General features: G+C 46.8%; 1 protein-coding gene across 3 annotated transcripts in view; it reads right to left on the minus strand.

Annotated features, from left to right (window-relative positions):
• Window positions 1-5,661: 5,661 nt before the first annotated feature.
• The window catches only part of mfsd2ab (MFSD2 lysolipid transporter A, lysophospholipid b), a 65,629-nt gene continuing 56,085 nt past the window's right edge, over window positions 5,662-15,205 (minus strand). For all 3 annotated transcript variants that reach the window (XM_070899069.1, XM_070899068.1, XM_070899070.1), the window contains 5 exons: window positions 13,784-13,867; window positions 10,760-10,872; window positions 9,403-9,546; window positions 7,901-8,077; window positions 5,662-6,042 (listed from right to left, as the gene is read on the minus strand). In XM_070899069.1, coding sequence (XP_070755170.1) covers window positions 5,988-6,042; window positions 7,901-8,077; window positions 9,403-9,546; window positions 10,760-10,872; window positions 13,784-13,867 — 573 coding nt within the window. In that variant the 3' untranslated portion in view covers window positions 5,662-5,987. The remainder of the gene's footprint in view (window positions 6,043-7,900; window positions 8,078-9,402; window positions 9,547-10,759; window positions 10,873-13,783; window positions 13,868-15,205) is intronic.

Below are 15,205 nucleotides of genomic sequence, written 5' to 3' on the forward strand. Positions count from 1 at the left end.
GGTCTGAATGCCAGGAAGTGGCGAGTTATGTCGCCGGGCTGAGACGCCTTGAAGGACATTGTGAATTTGAAGGACATTTGGAGCACATGCTCAGAGACTTTTTCGTACTTGGCATTGGCCAAGCTTTTGACTGTAGAGACCCCAACCTTGAGTAAGGCCATAGTGATAGCCCAGGCGTTCATTGCCACCAGTGACAATACGAAGCAAATCTCTCAGCACACAAGTGCTGCTACATATACTGTGAACAAAGTGATGTTGTTTTCGAATCGTAACATACAGGGCAGGTCACACATACCTGCAGCTACACGTTCGCAGATGTCTCAGAGTCCACCATCAAGGGTGATGAATGCAAGGCCATTAACTCCTTGTTGGCGCTGCGGGGGTGATCATCGTTTCCGTTCATGCCGATTCAAAGAATACGTTTGCAAGGGCTGTGGAACAATGGGACGCCTCCAACGAGTGTGCAGGCAAGCTGCTAAGCCTGTTAAACCTGCAAACCACCAGGTTACAGAGGAGGACAGATCCACGGAGGATCACTACAAACCAGAGCCTCAGATAGAGGAGGCAGAGGTACATGGGGTGCACACATTCACCACGATTTGTCCCCTGATAATGCTGAATGTTGAACTAAATGGATTCCTGGTGTCAATGGAGCTGGGCGCGAGCCAGTCCATCATGGGCAAAAAGACTTTCGAAAGGTTGTGGTGCACCAAGGCCTCAAGGCCAGTCTTAACTCCAGTTTGCACGAGACTAAGAACTTACACAAAAGAACTGATTCCTGTAATCGGCAGTGCTACTGTAAAGGTCTCCTATGATGGAGCGGTGCACAAGCTACCATTCTGGGTGGTACTGGGCGATGGTCCCACGCTGCTCGGCAAGAGCTGGCTGGGAAAGATACGCTGGAACTGGGACGACGTCCGAGCGCTATCGCCCGCTGACGACACTTCGTGTGCCCAGGTCTTAAACAAATTTCCTTCGCTGTTCGAGCCAGGCATTGGGAAATTCCAAGGAGCAAAAGTGCAGATCCACTTAACTCCGGGGGTGTGACCCATCCATCACAAGGCGAGAGCAGTACCGTACATGATGAGAGAAAGGATAGAGATCGAGCTAGACCGGCTACAACGAGAGGGCATCATTTCACCAATCGGGTTCAGCGAGTGGGCCAGTCCCATTGTCCCAGCCCTCAAGGAAGACGGTACCGTCAGAATCTGTGGCGATTACAAAGTAACTATCAATTGTTTCTCCCTGCAGGACCAATACCCCTACCAAAAGCCGACGATCTCTTTGCAACGCTGGCGGGAGGAAAGAAGCTGGATCTGACTTCAGCCTACATGACGCAGGAACTGGAGGAATCATCGAAGGCCCTCACTTGCATCAACACGCACAAAGGTTTTTTTGTTTATAACAGATGCCCGTTTGGAATCCAATCAGCGGCGGCGATATTCCAGAGAAACATAGAAAGTTTACTGAAGTCGGTCCCACACACTGTGGTCTTCCAGGACAACATCTTGGTCACAGGTCTGAACACAGCCGAGCATCTGCAGAACCAAGAGGAGGTTGTTAGTCGACTCAACTGCGAGGGGCTCAGGTTAAAACGCTTGAAGTGCGTTTTCCTGGCACCTGAAGTGGAGTTCCTGGGAAGGAGGATTGCAGCAGACAGCCTCAGGCCCACCAACACGTAGACGAAGGCAATCGAGAACGCAACGAGGCCACAGAACGTAACGGAGCTGCGGTCGTTTCTGGGACTCCTGAATTACTTTGGTAACTTCTTACCGGGTCTCAGTACATTGCTAGAACCATTACATGTCTTACTACGAAAAGGGGGCGAATGAGTTTGGGGCAAAAGCCAAGAAAATGCCTTTGTAAAAGCGAGAAAATTGTTATGCTCAAACAAATTGCTTGTGTTGTATGATCCATGTAAGCGTTTGGTACTTGCATGTGATGCGTCGTCATATGGCGTCGGGTATGTATTGCAACAAGCTAATGATTTCGGGAAACTGCAACCGGTTGCTTATGCATCCAGGAGTCTGTCCAAGGCTGAGGGAGCCTACAGCATGATTGAAAAAGAAGCGTTAGCGTGTGTCTATGGGGTAAAGAAAATGCATCAATACCTGTTTGGGCTAAAATTCGAATTGGAAACTGACCATATGCCACTTATATCCTTGTTTTCCGAGAGTAAAGGGATAAATACCAACGCATCGGCCCACATCCAGAGATGGGCGCTGACATTGTCCGCATACAACTACGCCAGCCGCCACAGGCCAGGCACAGAAAACTGCGCCGATGCTCTCAGCAGGCTGCCATTGCCCACCACGGGGGTGGAAATGGCGCAGCCCGCAGATCTAGCCATGGTTATGGAAGCATTTGAGAGTGAGCAATCACCCGTCACTGCCCGGCAGATCAAAAGCTGGACAAGCCAGAACCCCGTATTATCTCTAGTCAAAAGCTGTGTGCTTCACGGGAGCTGGTCCAGTGTCCCAGTGGAAATGCAAGAAGAGATAAAGCCGTTCCAGCGGCACAAAGATGAAATGTCTATACAGGCAGACTGCCTTCTATGGGGCAATCGCGTAGTGGTCCCCAAGAAGGGCAGAGAGACCTTCATCAATGACCTCCACAGTATCCACCCAGGCATCGTAATGATGAAAGCGATAGCCAGATCCCACATGTGGTGGCCCGGTATCGATACGGCTGCATTCACTGCTTAATTGCGAGCATGTATTACATCTATGTACCCAGGGAGGTGCTGTTAAGTTTATGGTCTTGGCCCTCCAACCGTGGTCTAGGTACACGTCGACTATGCAGGCCTGTTCTTGGGTAAAATGTTCCTTGTGGTTGTAGACGCGTACTCCAAGTGGATTGAATGTGAGATAATGTCGGCTATCACGTCTGCTGCCACCACTGAAAGACTGCGGGCCATGTTTGCCACACACGGCTTACCTGATGTCCTGGTGAGCGACAACAAGCCATGTTTTACCAGTGCTGAGTTCAAAAAATTCATGACCCGCAACTGGATCAAACATGTCACATCTGCCCTGTTTAAACCAGCATCCAATGGTCAGGCAGAGAGCGTAGTGCAAACCATCAAGCAAAGCTTGAAGAGGGTAACTGAAGGCCCACTGCAGACTCGCCTATCCCAAGTCCTGCTTAGCTACCGCATGCGACCCCACTCACTCACTGGGATCCCACCTGCTGAACTGCTCATGAAAAGAGCATTAAGACAAGGCTCGTTAGTTCACCCTAATTTTCATGAACAGGTAGAGAGTAGGCGGCTTCAACAAAGTGCATACCATGATAGCGCAAATGTGTCACGTGTGATTGAAGTCAATGATCCTGTATTTGTATTAAATTATGGACAAGGTCCCAAGTGGCTTCCCGGCACTGTCATGGCCAAAGAGGGGAGCAGGGTGTTTTGGGTCAAACTTTCAAATGGACTCATTCACCGGAAACACTTGGACCAAATCAAACTCAGATTCACGGACTATCCTGAGCAACCCACCTTGGACCCTATCTTTTTTGATCCCCCAATATACACACCAGTGGCAACCAGCACCACTGTTGACCACGAAGCAGAACCCATCATCCACAGCCCTGCAGGGCCCAACACAGCAGGCAGCCCCGCAATGCCAGCTGCACAGCAGCCCAGCGAGGGCCCAACAAATGATTCAACAATACCAGCTTTCACACCGAGACGATCAACCAGAGCAAGAAGGGCCCCAGATCGACTCACATTGTAAATAGTTACACTATTGACTTTGGGGGTGGGGGAGTGTTGATATATATGTATACTTGCATTTACTGTATACAGCCACCAGAGGGCTCATCCCCTGGAGTCCCAAGGGATCCCATAATCCCTTGTGAGCACAGGTATTTAAGGAGACCTCACAGGTTGGAGTGGCATTCTGAAGACCTGCACTAAAAGACTAAGGTCACACTTTGCTTTGAGCTCACAGTGTTCAATCTGACTCCTTCTCCATACACGACACAGGCTGCCCATTTATACCACGCAATTTCCGACCAGACACCCGGCCATTACGCCTGTTAAAGGGAGGTTGCATTCACTCAATTTTAAGATTGCTTTTGGCTTCCATAATTGTGATATATTCTTACGATATCTCCAAAGCACACACAAGGCTCCATTACATCATGTGACTTTTTTTGTGTTCTACAGCAGTAGTTGCATTACCACAGTAGTCCACTAGGTGACTTTGGTGCTTCTGGGAGATGGCTGGAAAGCGTGGGGTAAGGTTGACCCCCCAGGGTTTTCTGATGCCTCTTTGGAAGGTGTCTCACAGCAGTCAGCACCAGCAAGATTGGGGGGTGTGGGGGGGGAGTGCTGTTCCCACAAAATGGCAAGAGGATGCTCAGCAATGTCAGCATGAAAGCCTGGTGTGGAGGTGGCAAAGGAAGTTAGCAGCAGAAGCTGCGCCCCCAACGACCTGGATCCAGTGCTGCAAGAAATTCAATGGCTACACTAGATCAGTCGAGGTCAGTTCACCTTCTCCAGCCCTTGCATTGCACCTGATCACAGTCCTTCTCCACCCTCCTCCACCATTCAGACCAATCACCACCACGGCATCACTTTCCCTTACATCCAATCCCGAGAGCACACAATACAGGCGCCTTTGCTCACTCCGAACTCACACTTACCTGTTGGCTTCCCTGCTCCCACTAATGGCCAGCTCTTCACACCTACTCGCAAACAAGTGCCCCCTGCCAGCACCCCTTCCTCAATTCACACTCGGGACACTCACTTCCCACTCAGGACTTCACCATTCTCTCAGCATCTTGCTTCTTTCTCCCCTCAAGTGCAAGCCCCACGCATCTCCACTTGCCTTCTAGGTAGCCACTCACAACTCTCTCCTCTCGCTCTGCACAAGAGAGCGCACATTACTAGGAAGAGAAGCAAGACCGGGGTGGGGGGAGGACCTGCCCTTAACCCAGGGAGAGCAGAACACACTGGAAATAACAGCATCGACCATTGGAGATGGTGAGATTGTCAACTGTACCCTCTCATGTACCAACAATTGTACCCTCTCGTACCAACTGTACCTTCTCATGTACCAATAACTGAGTGAAGCTTTTCATGAACAAGTATCCAGCCTTTCATCGCCATTCTAACTCTTGACCCGTTCCTCTCTGTCCTTCTCAGCAACAAGAACCTGCTGAAGACACCTTGGAGGACGACATCACTTCCGAGGATTCACCCTCGCGTGCTAGATCCTTCCCAAGGATCTGTGCAGACATTGGCAGAGCTCCTCAGTAGGGGATATGTTAAAATTATTCATTAAAATTTAGACCAAGAATGAAAGTAATCTAAAGGCGAACCTTCAAGCTAACTTCTGTTTCCAAAACAGAGTGAAAATATCCTTCCTGAAATCCATGTTTAAAGAGGTTGGAATCCAAATCTGCCGTTACTGTGAAAATTGCAGCCTCAGCTCTCTTTCCACAAACATTAAAACTGCGGATTTCCTTGCCTGCCTCAGACCTTTAAAACCCAACATGGAAGTCACACAATCGTACTTCCTTACTTGCCTCCAGTGCTCTGAGCTTGGATCTTCCACCTATGTCTTTCATTTAAGAAAACAATCTGTATTTAACACTCCCTCAAAGAACTGCTGTTGAGTTTTAGAATGAGCAAAAATCCTAGAATGATCGACAATATCAGTGATTTAGTGTTTTATTGACAACTAATATTTTAATTCAAATATACAGTACATTAGGATTTTTATATAAATTTACATTATACTAAGCTTTCTGTACAGCAATTTTTAAATTAGAACATACATAATGTACACTGTACAAATCCTGCGCTCAGTATGAACAGAATGTAAATGCGTTATACAATGGTAAGAAGTTAGCTTGAATCCATTTATGTCTGGACTTTTGTCTTGTTTGGATGATGTGGCTCTCACATTATAATGTTATGTACACTGTACACAAATCTCAAGCTCAAATTGTTGTTAAGTGTGTGAACATTCGGCCATTTGTTATACAATGGTGCAGCGTTCATTTGATTCTGTTTCTGTGTCTTGACTATTGTCTCTGCAAAGGAGAAAATAAAAGAACAATGACAAGAGGTATTCACTCAGAGCAAGAAATGGAGTTGCAAGAGAACCTCTTAAAGCCAGATGCGGTTCTGCCATACTTGTCCTTCGGTTGCTGTGGAATCCTCCCTTCCCATCTCCCCTATTTATATTGTGTACTCGATTCTACATCAATCACCACAGCCAAACTGAGCACACCCAAACACGCAGAGTTCTCCGCATGCTGTAAATCATGATCAATGACTGGTCGAGCCCAGAAAGAGCCAGCGATGCAGCAGTCAGGCTAAGCCACTGGAAGCAGAATTTCTGCTTAGGCAGTCCCTCGGAGTCGAGTATGACTTGCTTAAACACCAACGTGAGTTCTAAGGTGGCCTTCTTCAGTGTGGCAGTGCAGCCTTCGGTCGCCTGAGGAAAAGTGTTTGAAGACCAAGATCTCAAACCTGGCACCAAGCTCATGGTCTACAGCGCAGTAGTGATTCCCGCCCTCCTTTATGTTTCAGAGACATGAAGCAGCATTTATTTGCTGCATCGGGGCTTTCCTGGTTCTAGCGACACGAGTGAAAACCACCTCTTTAAATTAGCCCCAGTACCAAAGTCAGGCTAGCCACATTATGCAAAGCACTAAAATCACAGTAGAACTAAAGTTCTGTGGCTTAACAATACCAAAACAAAATGGGTTTTCTTTGCTCTTGAGTCACCATCACATCAGAAAGTCCGATCGAATGATTAATTGGAAGCATCATCCGAATTATAGTGAGATACAATTGTGACCAGAGCTTCATTCTCTACACGGTGTGGTGTACTTGCATTCATTCAGCCTCTGACCATGTGTCACCTGTGAGGAGCAGGGTCAGATCTTTACCAGGCCACTAGGCAGGTCTAATTACAAACGCAGAGTGTTATTGTGCACACTCCCCTGAAATTCACTGATATGTAGAAGAACTCTCAGGTGAAGGACATTCCCTCTCTTCTCTTGTGTGCGTCTACATTGGAGCATTATCAGAAGATTTTTCTTTGAAATGCAGCCTCCAGGGAAGGATCCATTTTTGATGTCATAACGTGTTTTAATTTCTTATGTAGATTGTCCAAGTATTTACTTGAGAAATATTAGTTTGGATATTGCGGTCAGCGGCAAATGAGCGGCCTGGGACCTATGTGAACAGGGCAAGCAATGGTGTCTCCTTAACCAATTAGATTGAAGAATCCTTACTGAGCCACGCAGAGTCTAAACCAGGAAGTATTAGAATAGTTAATTCAATGTCAAATCATGTACAGAAAGCAAAATAAAAAGAGGGAAAGGAATGGGATTAAGAGAGATAAAAGAGACAGAAAGAAAAAGTAGAAAAAAAATAATATTTTTTAAATTCTCCATCGATAATTAAAATCTGAAGGAAAAGATTGTAAGAGTTAATTTTCAGTGCCAGAGAGATTGTTTGGCAATAATTAATACTAGTCACGCTGTTAAAAATTCACTTACTCTTGAATTGACAAGCATTAACTTTTTCTAGCGTTTCAGTGTGTATGTACCTCAACCTCACGCCGTTCCACGTGTTTGAATACAGAGTCTCTCGGTGAGATACTGTTAGAGCAAAACTTCTGGAGGAGCAGGGCAACTTGGACAGCCTGATTTCCGTGTTTAACTGTACATGTGCGGTCGCTGGTACCCAATTTACTCTTTAATAATGGTGAGCGCTGATCGCCTCAGTTATTTTTAACAGCAAAATCCGGGCCTATATAGTCTACAGTGGTGTTAGCATCAGAAACCCAGCCCTCTGGTCTGTGTCCTCAGACAAGGGGACAGGGAAGATGTCAGCCAGGATAGAAAGGCAAACGCAAGATTTTCTTTATCAACTCACCGTAAATCTGTAAGTGCTTTCCTGTTCTTCATTCTAATCTCCTCATCAATTGGGTATAATTTAAAAAGAATCAGTCCAAGTATAATTAGGAAAATGGGCGCTGGAGCAACCAACATCTTCAGGGTGAAGTGGACTGCAGCAGGCTGGGCGCATCCCCGAGTCTTATAACCTGCAAAACTGTGGGAGAGAAAGATAATGAGAAAGTAGTTCCAGGAATGGCCAGGAGTGTCAGGCTGGTCACGAGATAGGCCTCGCCGACCATATTGTGGTTTAGAAGAAATCTAGATCATTAAAATAAAAAGACAATTGTCACTCATTCAGGAAGTGACTGAATTTGCTGCCAAGCAAACGTTTTTTTAAATTCACTCAGGAGATGTGGGAGTCGCTGGCAAAGCCAGCATTTATTGCCCATACTTATTTGCCCTGGAGAAGATGGTGGTAAGCCGCCTTCTTGAACCGCTGCAGTCCGTGGGCTGAAGGTCTTTTTTGTAGCGGTTTGATACAACAGAGTGACTTGCTAGGCCATTTCAGAGAGCAGTTAAGAGCCAACCACATTGCTATGGTTCTGGAGTCACATGTAGGCCCCAGACCGGGTAAGGACGGCAGATTTCCATCCCTGAAGGACATCAGTGAACCAGATGGGGTTTTACAACAATCCGGTGGTTTCACGGTCACCATTACTGATACTAGCTTTTTAATTCCAGATTTATTTAATTAACTGAATTTTTAAATTCCCCAGCTGCCATAGTGGGATTTGAACTCCTGTCTCTGGATCATTAGTCCAGGCCTCTAGATTACTAGTCCAGTAACATAACCACTATGCTACCATACCTTCTGGTGAATTATACAATGGGTGTGGACAGATTTTGCCTGTAAAAATACACAAGTACATTTTGAGAAAATGTAACCTTTTAGCTGAATATAAAGTAGACTAGAGATAGTCAGTTCTCTGTATATGATGTATAGATCAATAAACAAAAACCGAAAGAAGGGTGTCAGACATGTAATGAGAAAATACTCTTTGGGCAAAAGAACATCACGATTGGTTCCATATAATATATTTACTAATAGACAGGAGTGATTTGAATTGATATGTGATATGGCAAGTTCATCTACATAATATATCTCTTGTATTGCATGGACATAATGATATAATGGACAAGACACACAAAATTAATAATTTCAGAGGCAATTTTGGAACCACTGTGCCATCCCCAGATCCCATGTAACATCTATTACTTCCAGCTAGCTTATTTAGTTATCCCGAGTAAAATACAGGAGGATGTGTGGGTTAGGGCCTAAATCCCACTTGTGCAGCTAAAGCTATCTTTGCTTATGAATTATTTTGAGTTAACAGGTCAGGCCCTACAGTATTTCTTAAAAATTTGCTTTTGGGAGACGGCTGAATCTGGCAGAACCGCTTCTATTGCCGTCTCTAGCTCCCCGCCCACCACAGCCCCTCATCGCGCATTTAATTGAGAGAGTTAATCAAGGTTACATACTCGAGGCTCAGTGTGGAGATTCCGAGGGACACCCCAGAGGCAAACTTGGTGAAGAAGACATAGAACGAGTAAAAAATTGCTTCATGTCCCACGGACTTTGGATTCTTCAGTTTGAAATCATCAATGACATCAGGTAACATGGACCTGTTAAAAGGGCAAACAGGGAGTCTGTTTAGCATCGAACAACTAGAACATTTAGAGCGATGATGTGAGTTTTAAGCAGCAAAGCATCATGATACACTTGTAAATAGTGAAATCATCCTAAAAATGGCACCAGGATAGAATTGTTATTATTCATTTCCTGCTAATTGACTATAATGATTGTGAACTCAGAAACAGACATCACCATAATCTTTTGCATTCGTAAACATGTGTGCCAAAACTACACTGCAGGAATTTCACTAATATTCAGGCATTCATTGTTCACTATATCTCATAGGCGGTCCCTCGTATCAAGGATGACTTGCTTCCACTCCAAAAAGGGATGAGTTCACAGGTGTTTCAATGAAGGACCTAATATTCCAGATCCTGATCCTGCATCCTGAAGGGTGGAAGCTGTCTGTGTCTCTTCCCCCCACCCCATGTTTCTCTCTCCCTCCCCCACCCCTGAGTCTCTCCATCTCCATGTCTCTCTTTGCCCATTCTCAGGCTCTATCTCTTTCTCCCCATCCCCCCCACTCCCCCAAGGCTCTCTCTCCCCCCCCCCCCCCAGGCTCCCACTCTCTCTCTCCCTCCCCCCTCCTCCAGGCTCCCACTCTCTCTCTCTTTCCCCCCACTCCTTCCAGACTCTCTCTCTCTTCCCCCCACCCCCCAGGCTCCCTCTCTCTCTCTCTCTTCCCCCACCCCCCCCTTCCAGACTCTCTCTCTTGCCCTTCCCCCCCACCCCACCCCCAGGCTTGCTCTCTCTCTCTCTCTCCTCCTCCTCTTCCCCCCCCACCCGCTCTCCCAATGGCTCTCTCCCCGCCGCTGCCGCCCGCAGGCTTGGCGAAACCGCATGGTCGTGGGTCCTAGTTCTGGTTCGGGCCCTAGTTCCGGTTTTGGCCGGGAGGCGGAGTCCAGAGGATGCAGAAGAAACAGAAAAGCGTTAGTACAAATAATCACTTTGTAAATTATTAGCAAAGAGCCGATGAAATAAGTAGATGGCAGCACGCTGCTTGCCGAAGTGCAATGTGCTCCATTTGGTAGCTTCACTTCTTGCTTACCCTGCGGACTCTCCACCGGGACAACACACAAACTGCACTATGACTGGGTCATTGGTTTCCAGAACAAGTCGTTTGGGCTTCCATAAAATACTTGCTTGAGCGGAATTACAAAGCCGGTGACTGTAACTGTGAGTTGCTGAGGAAACGTCACTCACCATGGCAACAGGAAAGCAGCAGCGACACTCACTCCAGAGGCAAATGATGCAACGTAGGCCACGGCTAGATTGCTCTGCACCAGAACGTTCAGGATAAGGAATGGGACCGCTGACTGCAAAGGGGGGGAAGAAAGAGAACATGTGCACATTAGAATACTGACGGCTGAGACTCTCCTCTGATGGATCTGTAAAAAGGCACTGGGATTGCACGAAGGAGCGACGATCCAAGAGTAACTGCTTTGGAGTTGCACTTCCCCTTGGCAGCTTTGACAATACACAGACACATTGGCCATGGGGGTTGTGCTGCCATTTTCCACCCACTGAAGTGAATGGGCATGAAATTGTTGGCTCGCGAAGCACATGTGGAAAACCTAGGCCATCATCTAGCGTTAGAGAAATAAATAGCATGCATCCTCCCCCTCACACTGAGCAATCCCGCACTGTACCATGATAAACAGAGAAGGAACTTTCTCTCCAGTTGATACTTTCTAGAATTCTGCTGACTGGAAGCCTGCGATTTCTTTGTCCAGTGTAATAGGTACAAATACACCGATTCAGATCACTGGTAAGATTCAAAAATGTAGCTGGGTCCGGCATTCAGTCAATGGGTATTGGCTGGGACCAATACCCCGATTAAATTAACAGCAACACCAAGGGTGCCTAGTTCAACTTCAGAGGCAAGTCATGATGCAGCTGGATTCTGCCACTTCAGAATCGGCCCTTTGACCTGGTCACATTCTGAAAGGCGGCATGTGGAAAGCTAGGCCTTCAGCAACACGACTAGCTTCACGTAGGCAAGCTGAATTGGCGACAAAGTGCAAAGCAAAACTTTCCAACACGATTTAGATCAATGCGAGTGCAGAGTCCAGCCGCTCTGCAACATTGATGTATTTTTGGCCAAGAACTTAAAAAAAAATATTGATAGATAACAGGTCGTATGCTATCTTGTGTGTTCATGTTTTGGACTAATACACTATGATATTAAGATTGGAGTCATATAGGTTTGTTCAAAGTACATTACAAAGCTATGTAACTTACTTTTCAAAAAACGACCTGTTCAATATTTTCACGCTGCATCTATTCGACAAAGAACACAGGCAAACGGCAGAACCTCTGCAAATAAACCCTTCCTAAATCATAAAGCAATAAAGCGTTTCCTAAAACAGTCTGCACTGTGCCAAAATTCAGAGGAAAATTAAAACTTAAACTGTTGTCAAAGATTTGAAATGCTTGGCCCATTAAAGATAATTGGCCCCGTGTGAAACGCAGTTTGTGTTGCACAAACTGGGTTTGGTCTCGGACATGAAAGCACAGTATATTAATCCAGCATGGCACTCACACCCCGACAATTTTTGAACAGAGTTTTGAACCAGTAAATAATTTTGTTTAAAATTTAAAGCTGGCTTGGCTTTCAAAACAGGACTCAAGGGGGTGCAGCGATGGAGGATACCATCGAATAAACAGAATGTTCAGTTGCCTTCATTGATGCAGGAAGTGGGAAATGATCACACAGGCTTGGGTGGACGTGAGGAGACACAACATAGCAGCTGGAGAGACAGCCTGTTACTTTGTGTGACCTACAAGATAATTGTTTCTTTAAAGATCGAGGCGCCAGCTACGATCAGGGCAAACCAATTTGGTAAAGGGGCATCAAACAGGCGCTAGGCGACTTTCTGCAGATGGAAAGCACCAGTTTCAGCCGCAGGCCCTGGACTCAGGCCCTGGACTCCTCCGTTGATGCCTATACCAATATGGCGAGCGGCGCACTTATGGATCGGAATGTGCACGTGCTCATTGCCCACCATATTGGATGTTATGGCCCTTGTTTTACACATGTAAAACAGGGCCGCATCATCAAATTTCTAGGCCATAATATTTGATTAAATATATCAAATTAAAAATCCTGTGTACAATCTCACGACCAAACTATATGCAAAGATCTGATAAAGCATACTTAATATATACACCGTGGCCAATTTTCAAAAGGGAGAAAAATCAAACTAATTTAACTCACGTATATTCCTTTTTGTGCAACAGATGGGTGTTGAAGGTACATACGCCCTCAGTTCATTCAGCTAAATTTAAACAGTGTCTTGACTCCCACACCGTACTAAAATAAACATAATTACTAATATAATTCAAACTCTGCACCCTGCCAAACCCCAAAGTTGTTTTTCCCTGCCCTTTTTTCAAGTTTCTCCACTTTGCTGCCCGGAGGGCTGAGTCCTCGCTGGGAGGAGTGAATCTTTGGAATTCTCTACCCCAGAGAGTTGTGAAAGCTGAGTCATTGAATGTTTTGGACCTTGTTCAAGGCTGAGGTAGACAGATTTTTGAACTATAGTCGGGGGGGGGTCAAGGGTTATGGGGCACAGGCAAGAAAGTGGAGTTGAGGCCAAGATCAGATCAGCCATGATCTTATTGAATGGCGCAGCAGGCTCGAGGGGCCGTATGGCCGACTCCTGCTCCTATTTTTTATGTTCTATGCGAGTACTGACTGCCCTTTACTTCCTCGCACAAACAGCCATCATTCAGGTCAGTGAGAAATGGCAGGCCTTTGGACGCGAGTCCGATCCAATCTTCAAAGTCTAGAGAAACACACTTGCCAGCAGGGGCCGCTGAACAGCAACCGTGAGCAGGAGCTCTAGCTGACTGATCCTGTGCAGAGCTCAGAGTGACTGGGGCAATTGCAGCACTGCCCTGGCTGAGATTAACTTACTCAGCACAAACCGAGGGCCTAAGCCTAGATCGCTAAACTGCTCAGTTATCCCTCGGTTAACTATTCCAGCAGAACAAATGATCGCTACCCAAGCTGTCACACATTTGTTTGAATATTGCTTCTGCTGTATTTACTCATCATTCGAAACAAATTTCCCCTTCCTAATCTCGGGCCAAAATGCTGTGCCTTCTGGCAATAACACTTCTCTCCATCAACATTAAAGGACAAGATTGCAAGATGGCAGTCCTCAGAAACAAACAATACATTTTCTCCATTGTACATGTTTAAGCAGTGTGGTTTAAACTTACCGAAATGCCAACGTACACAGCAGTTTTCTTGCCAAATCTGGTCAAAAACCATTGCCAAAAAGGGATGGTCAATGTTGCGGAAAGCTGAAAAACAGTGGCGATACTTTCCGTTACATCACAGGATTGGATATGCTGTGCTCAAATTCCATACAGGTGATTCTACCGTAGGAATTGCATCTTACCACACATTCATTTGTAAAATAACACTCAAATCTTTAAAAGAATCATTTAGGATAAGAACATGCTCATTAGAAAGTGCCCTTTTGTTTACAAAAGTAGTAGTGAACAGTGTACTGGCTATGCCAGGGCCTAAAGTGCTGACAGCGCTATTCTTACATTCAGTCCAAAATTGGAGTGATTTGCTCAAATGGACCAAATACGGTTAAACAACTCACTGAAGCATTTCCATTTTTGACAAAACTACAATTGGATGAAAAGTAATAGAATTAATAAATGTAAAATTACAACTCTGGCTTTATATGTCACTTTCCAATCAGGTTGTTGGGTACATTCAGTGGCAATGCTCCTTTAGTGTTTATTGGTCAATGAAAAACCTTAACCTTTAGCCTACCAAATCATAAATACAAAGTCATTCCTAATATGGTCAGTCACACAGTGCAATACCTACGGAGTAATTTACAATCAAACTTGTAGTGTGTGTGTGTGAGTGATGGGGGTGGGTGTGTGATAGGGGTGGGTGTGTGATGGGGGGGGGGTGTGGGGTGTGTGTGGGGTGTGTGTATGTGTGTGTGTGTATGGAGGGGGGTGTGTGTGGGGGGGTGTGTCGGGGTGTGTGTGTGTCGGGGGGGGGTGAGTGTTAGGGATGCGTGTGTGTGTGTGTGTGTTGAGGGGGTAGTGGGTATGTGTGTGTGTGGGGTGGTTGTGTGGGGGGGGGGGTTGTGTGGGGAGGGGTTGTGCTGTGTGGGGGGGGGTTGTGTGGGAGGGGGTTATGTGGGGGGGTGTGTGTGGGGGGAGGGTTGTGTGGGGGGGGTTGTGTGGGGGGGGGTTGTGTGTGGGGGGGGTGTTGTGTGGGGGGGGTGTTGTGTGGGGGGGGTGTTGTGTGGGGGGGCTTGTGGTGTGGGGTGGGGGTGTTGTGTGGGGGGGTTGTTGTGTGGGGGGGGGTGTTGTGTGGGGGGGGTGTTGTGTGGGGGGGTGTTGTGTGGGGGGGGGTGTTGTGTGGGGGGGGTGTTGTGTGGGGGGGTGTTGTGTGGGGGGGGTGTTGTGTGGGGGGGGGTGTTGTGTGGGGGGAGTTGTGTGGGGGGGGTTGTGTGGGGGGGGTTGTGTGGGGGGGTGTTGTGTGGGGGGGTTGTGTGGCGGGGGTTGTGTGGGGGGGGTTGTGTGGGGGGGTTGTGTGGGGGGGGGTTGTGTGTGTGGGAAGGAGCGTTGTGTGGGGGGGGTGTTGTGGGGGGCGTGTTGTGTGGT

Source organism: Pristiophorus japonicus, chromosome 14 (genome assembly GCF_044704955.1).
Source record: "Pristiophorus japonicus isolate sPriJap1 chromosome 14, sPriJap1.hap1, whole genome shotgun sequence".
Classification (NCBI taxonomy): Eukaryota; Metazoa; Chordata; class Chondrichthyes; family Pristiophoridae; genus Pristiophorus; species Pristiophorus japonicus.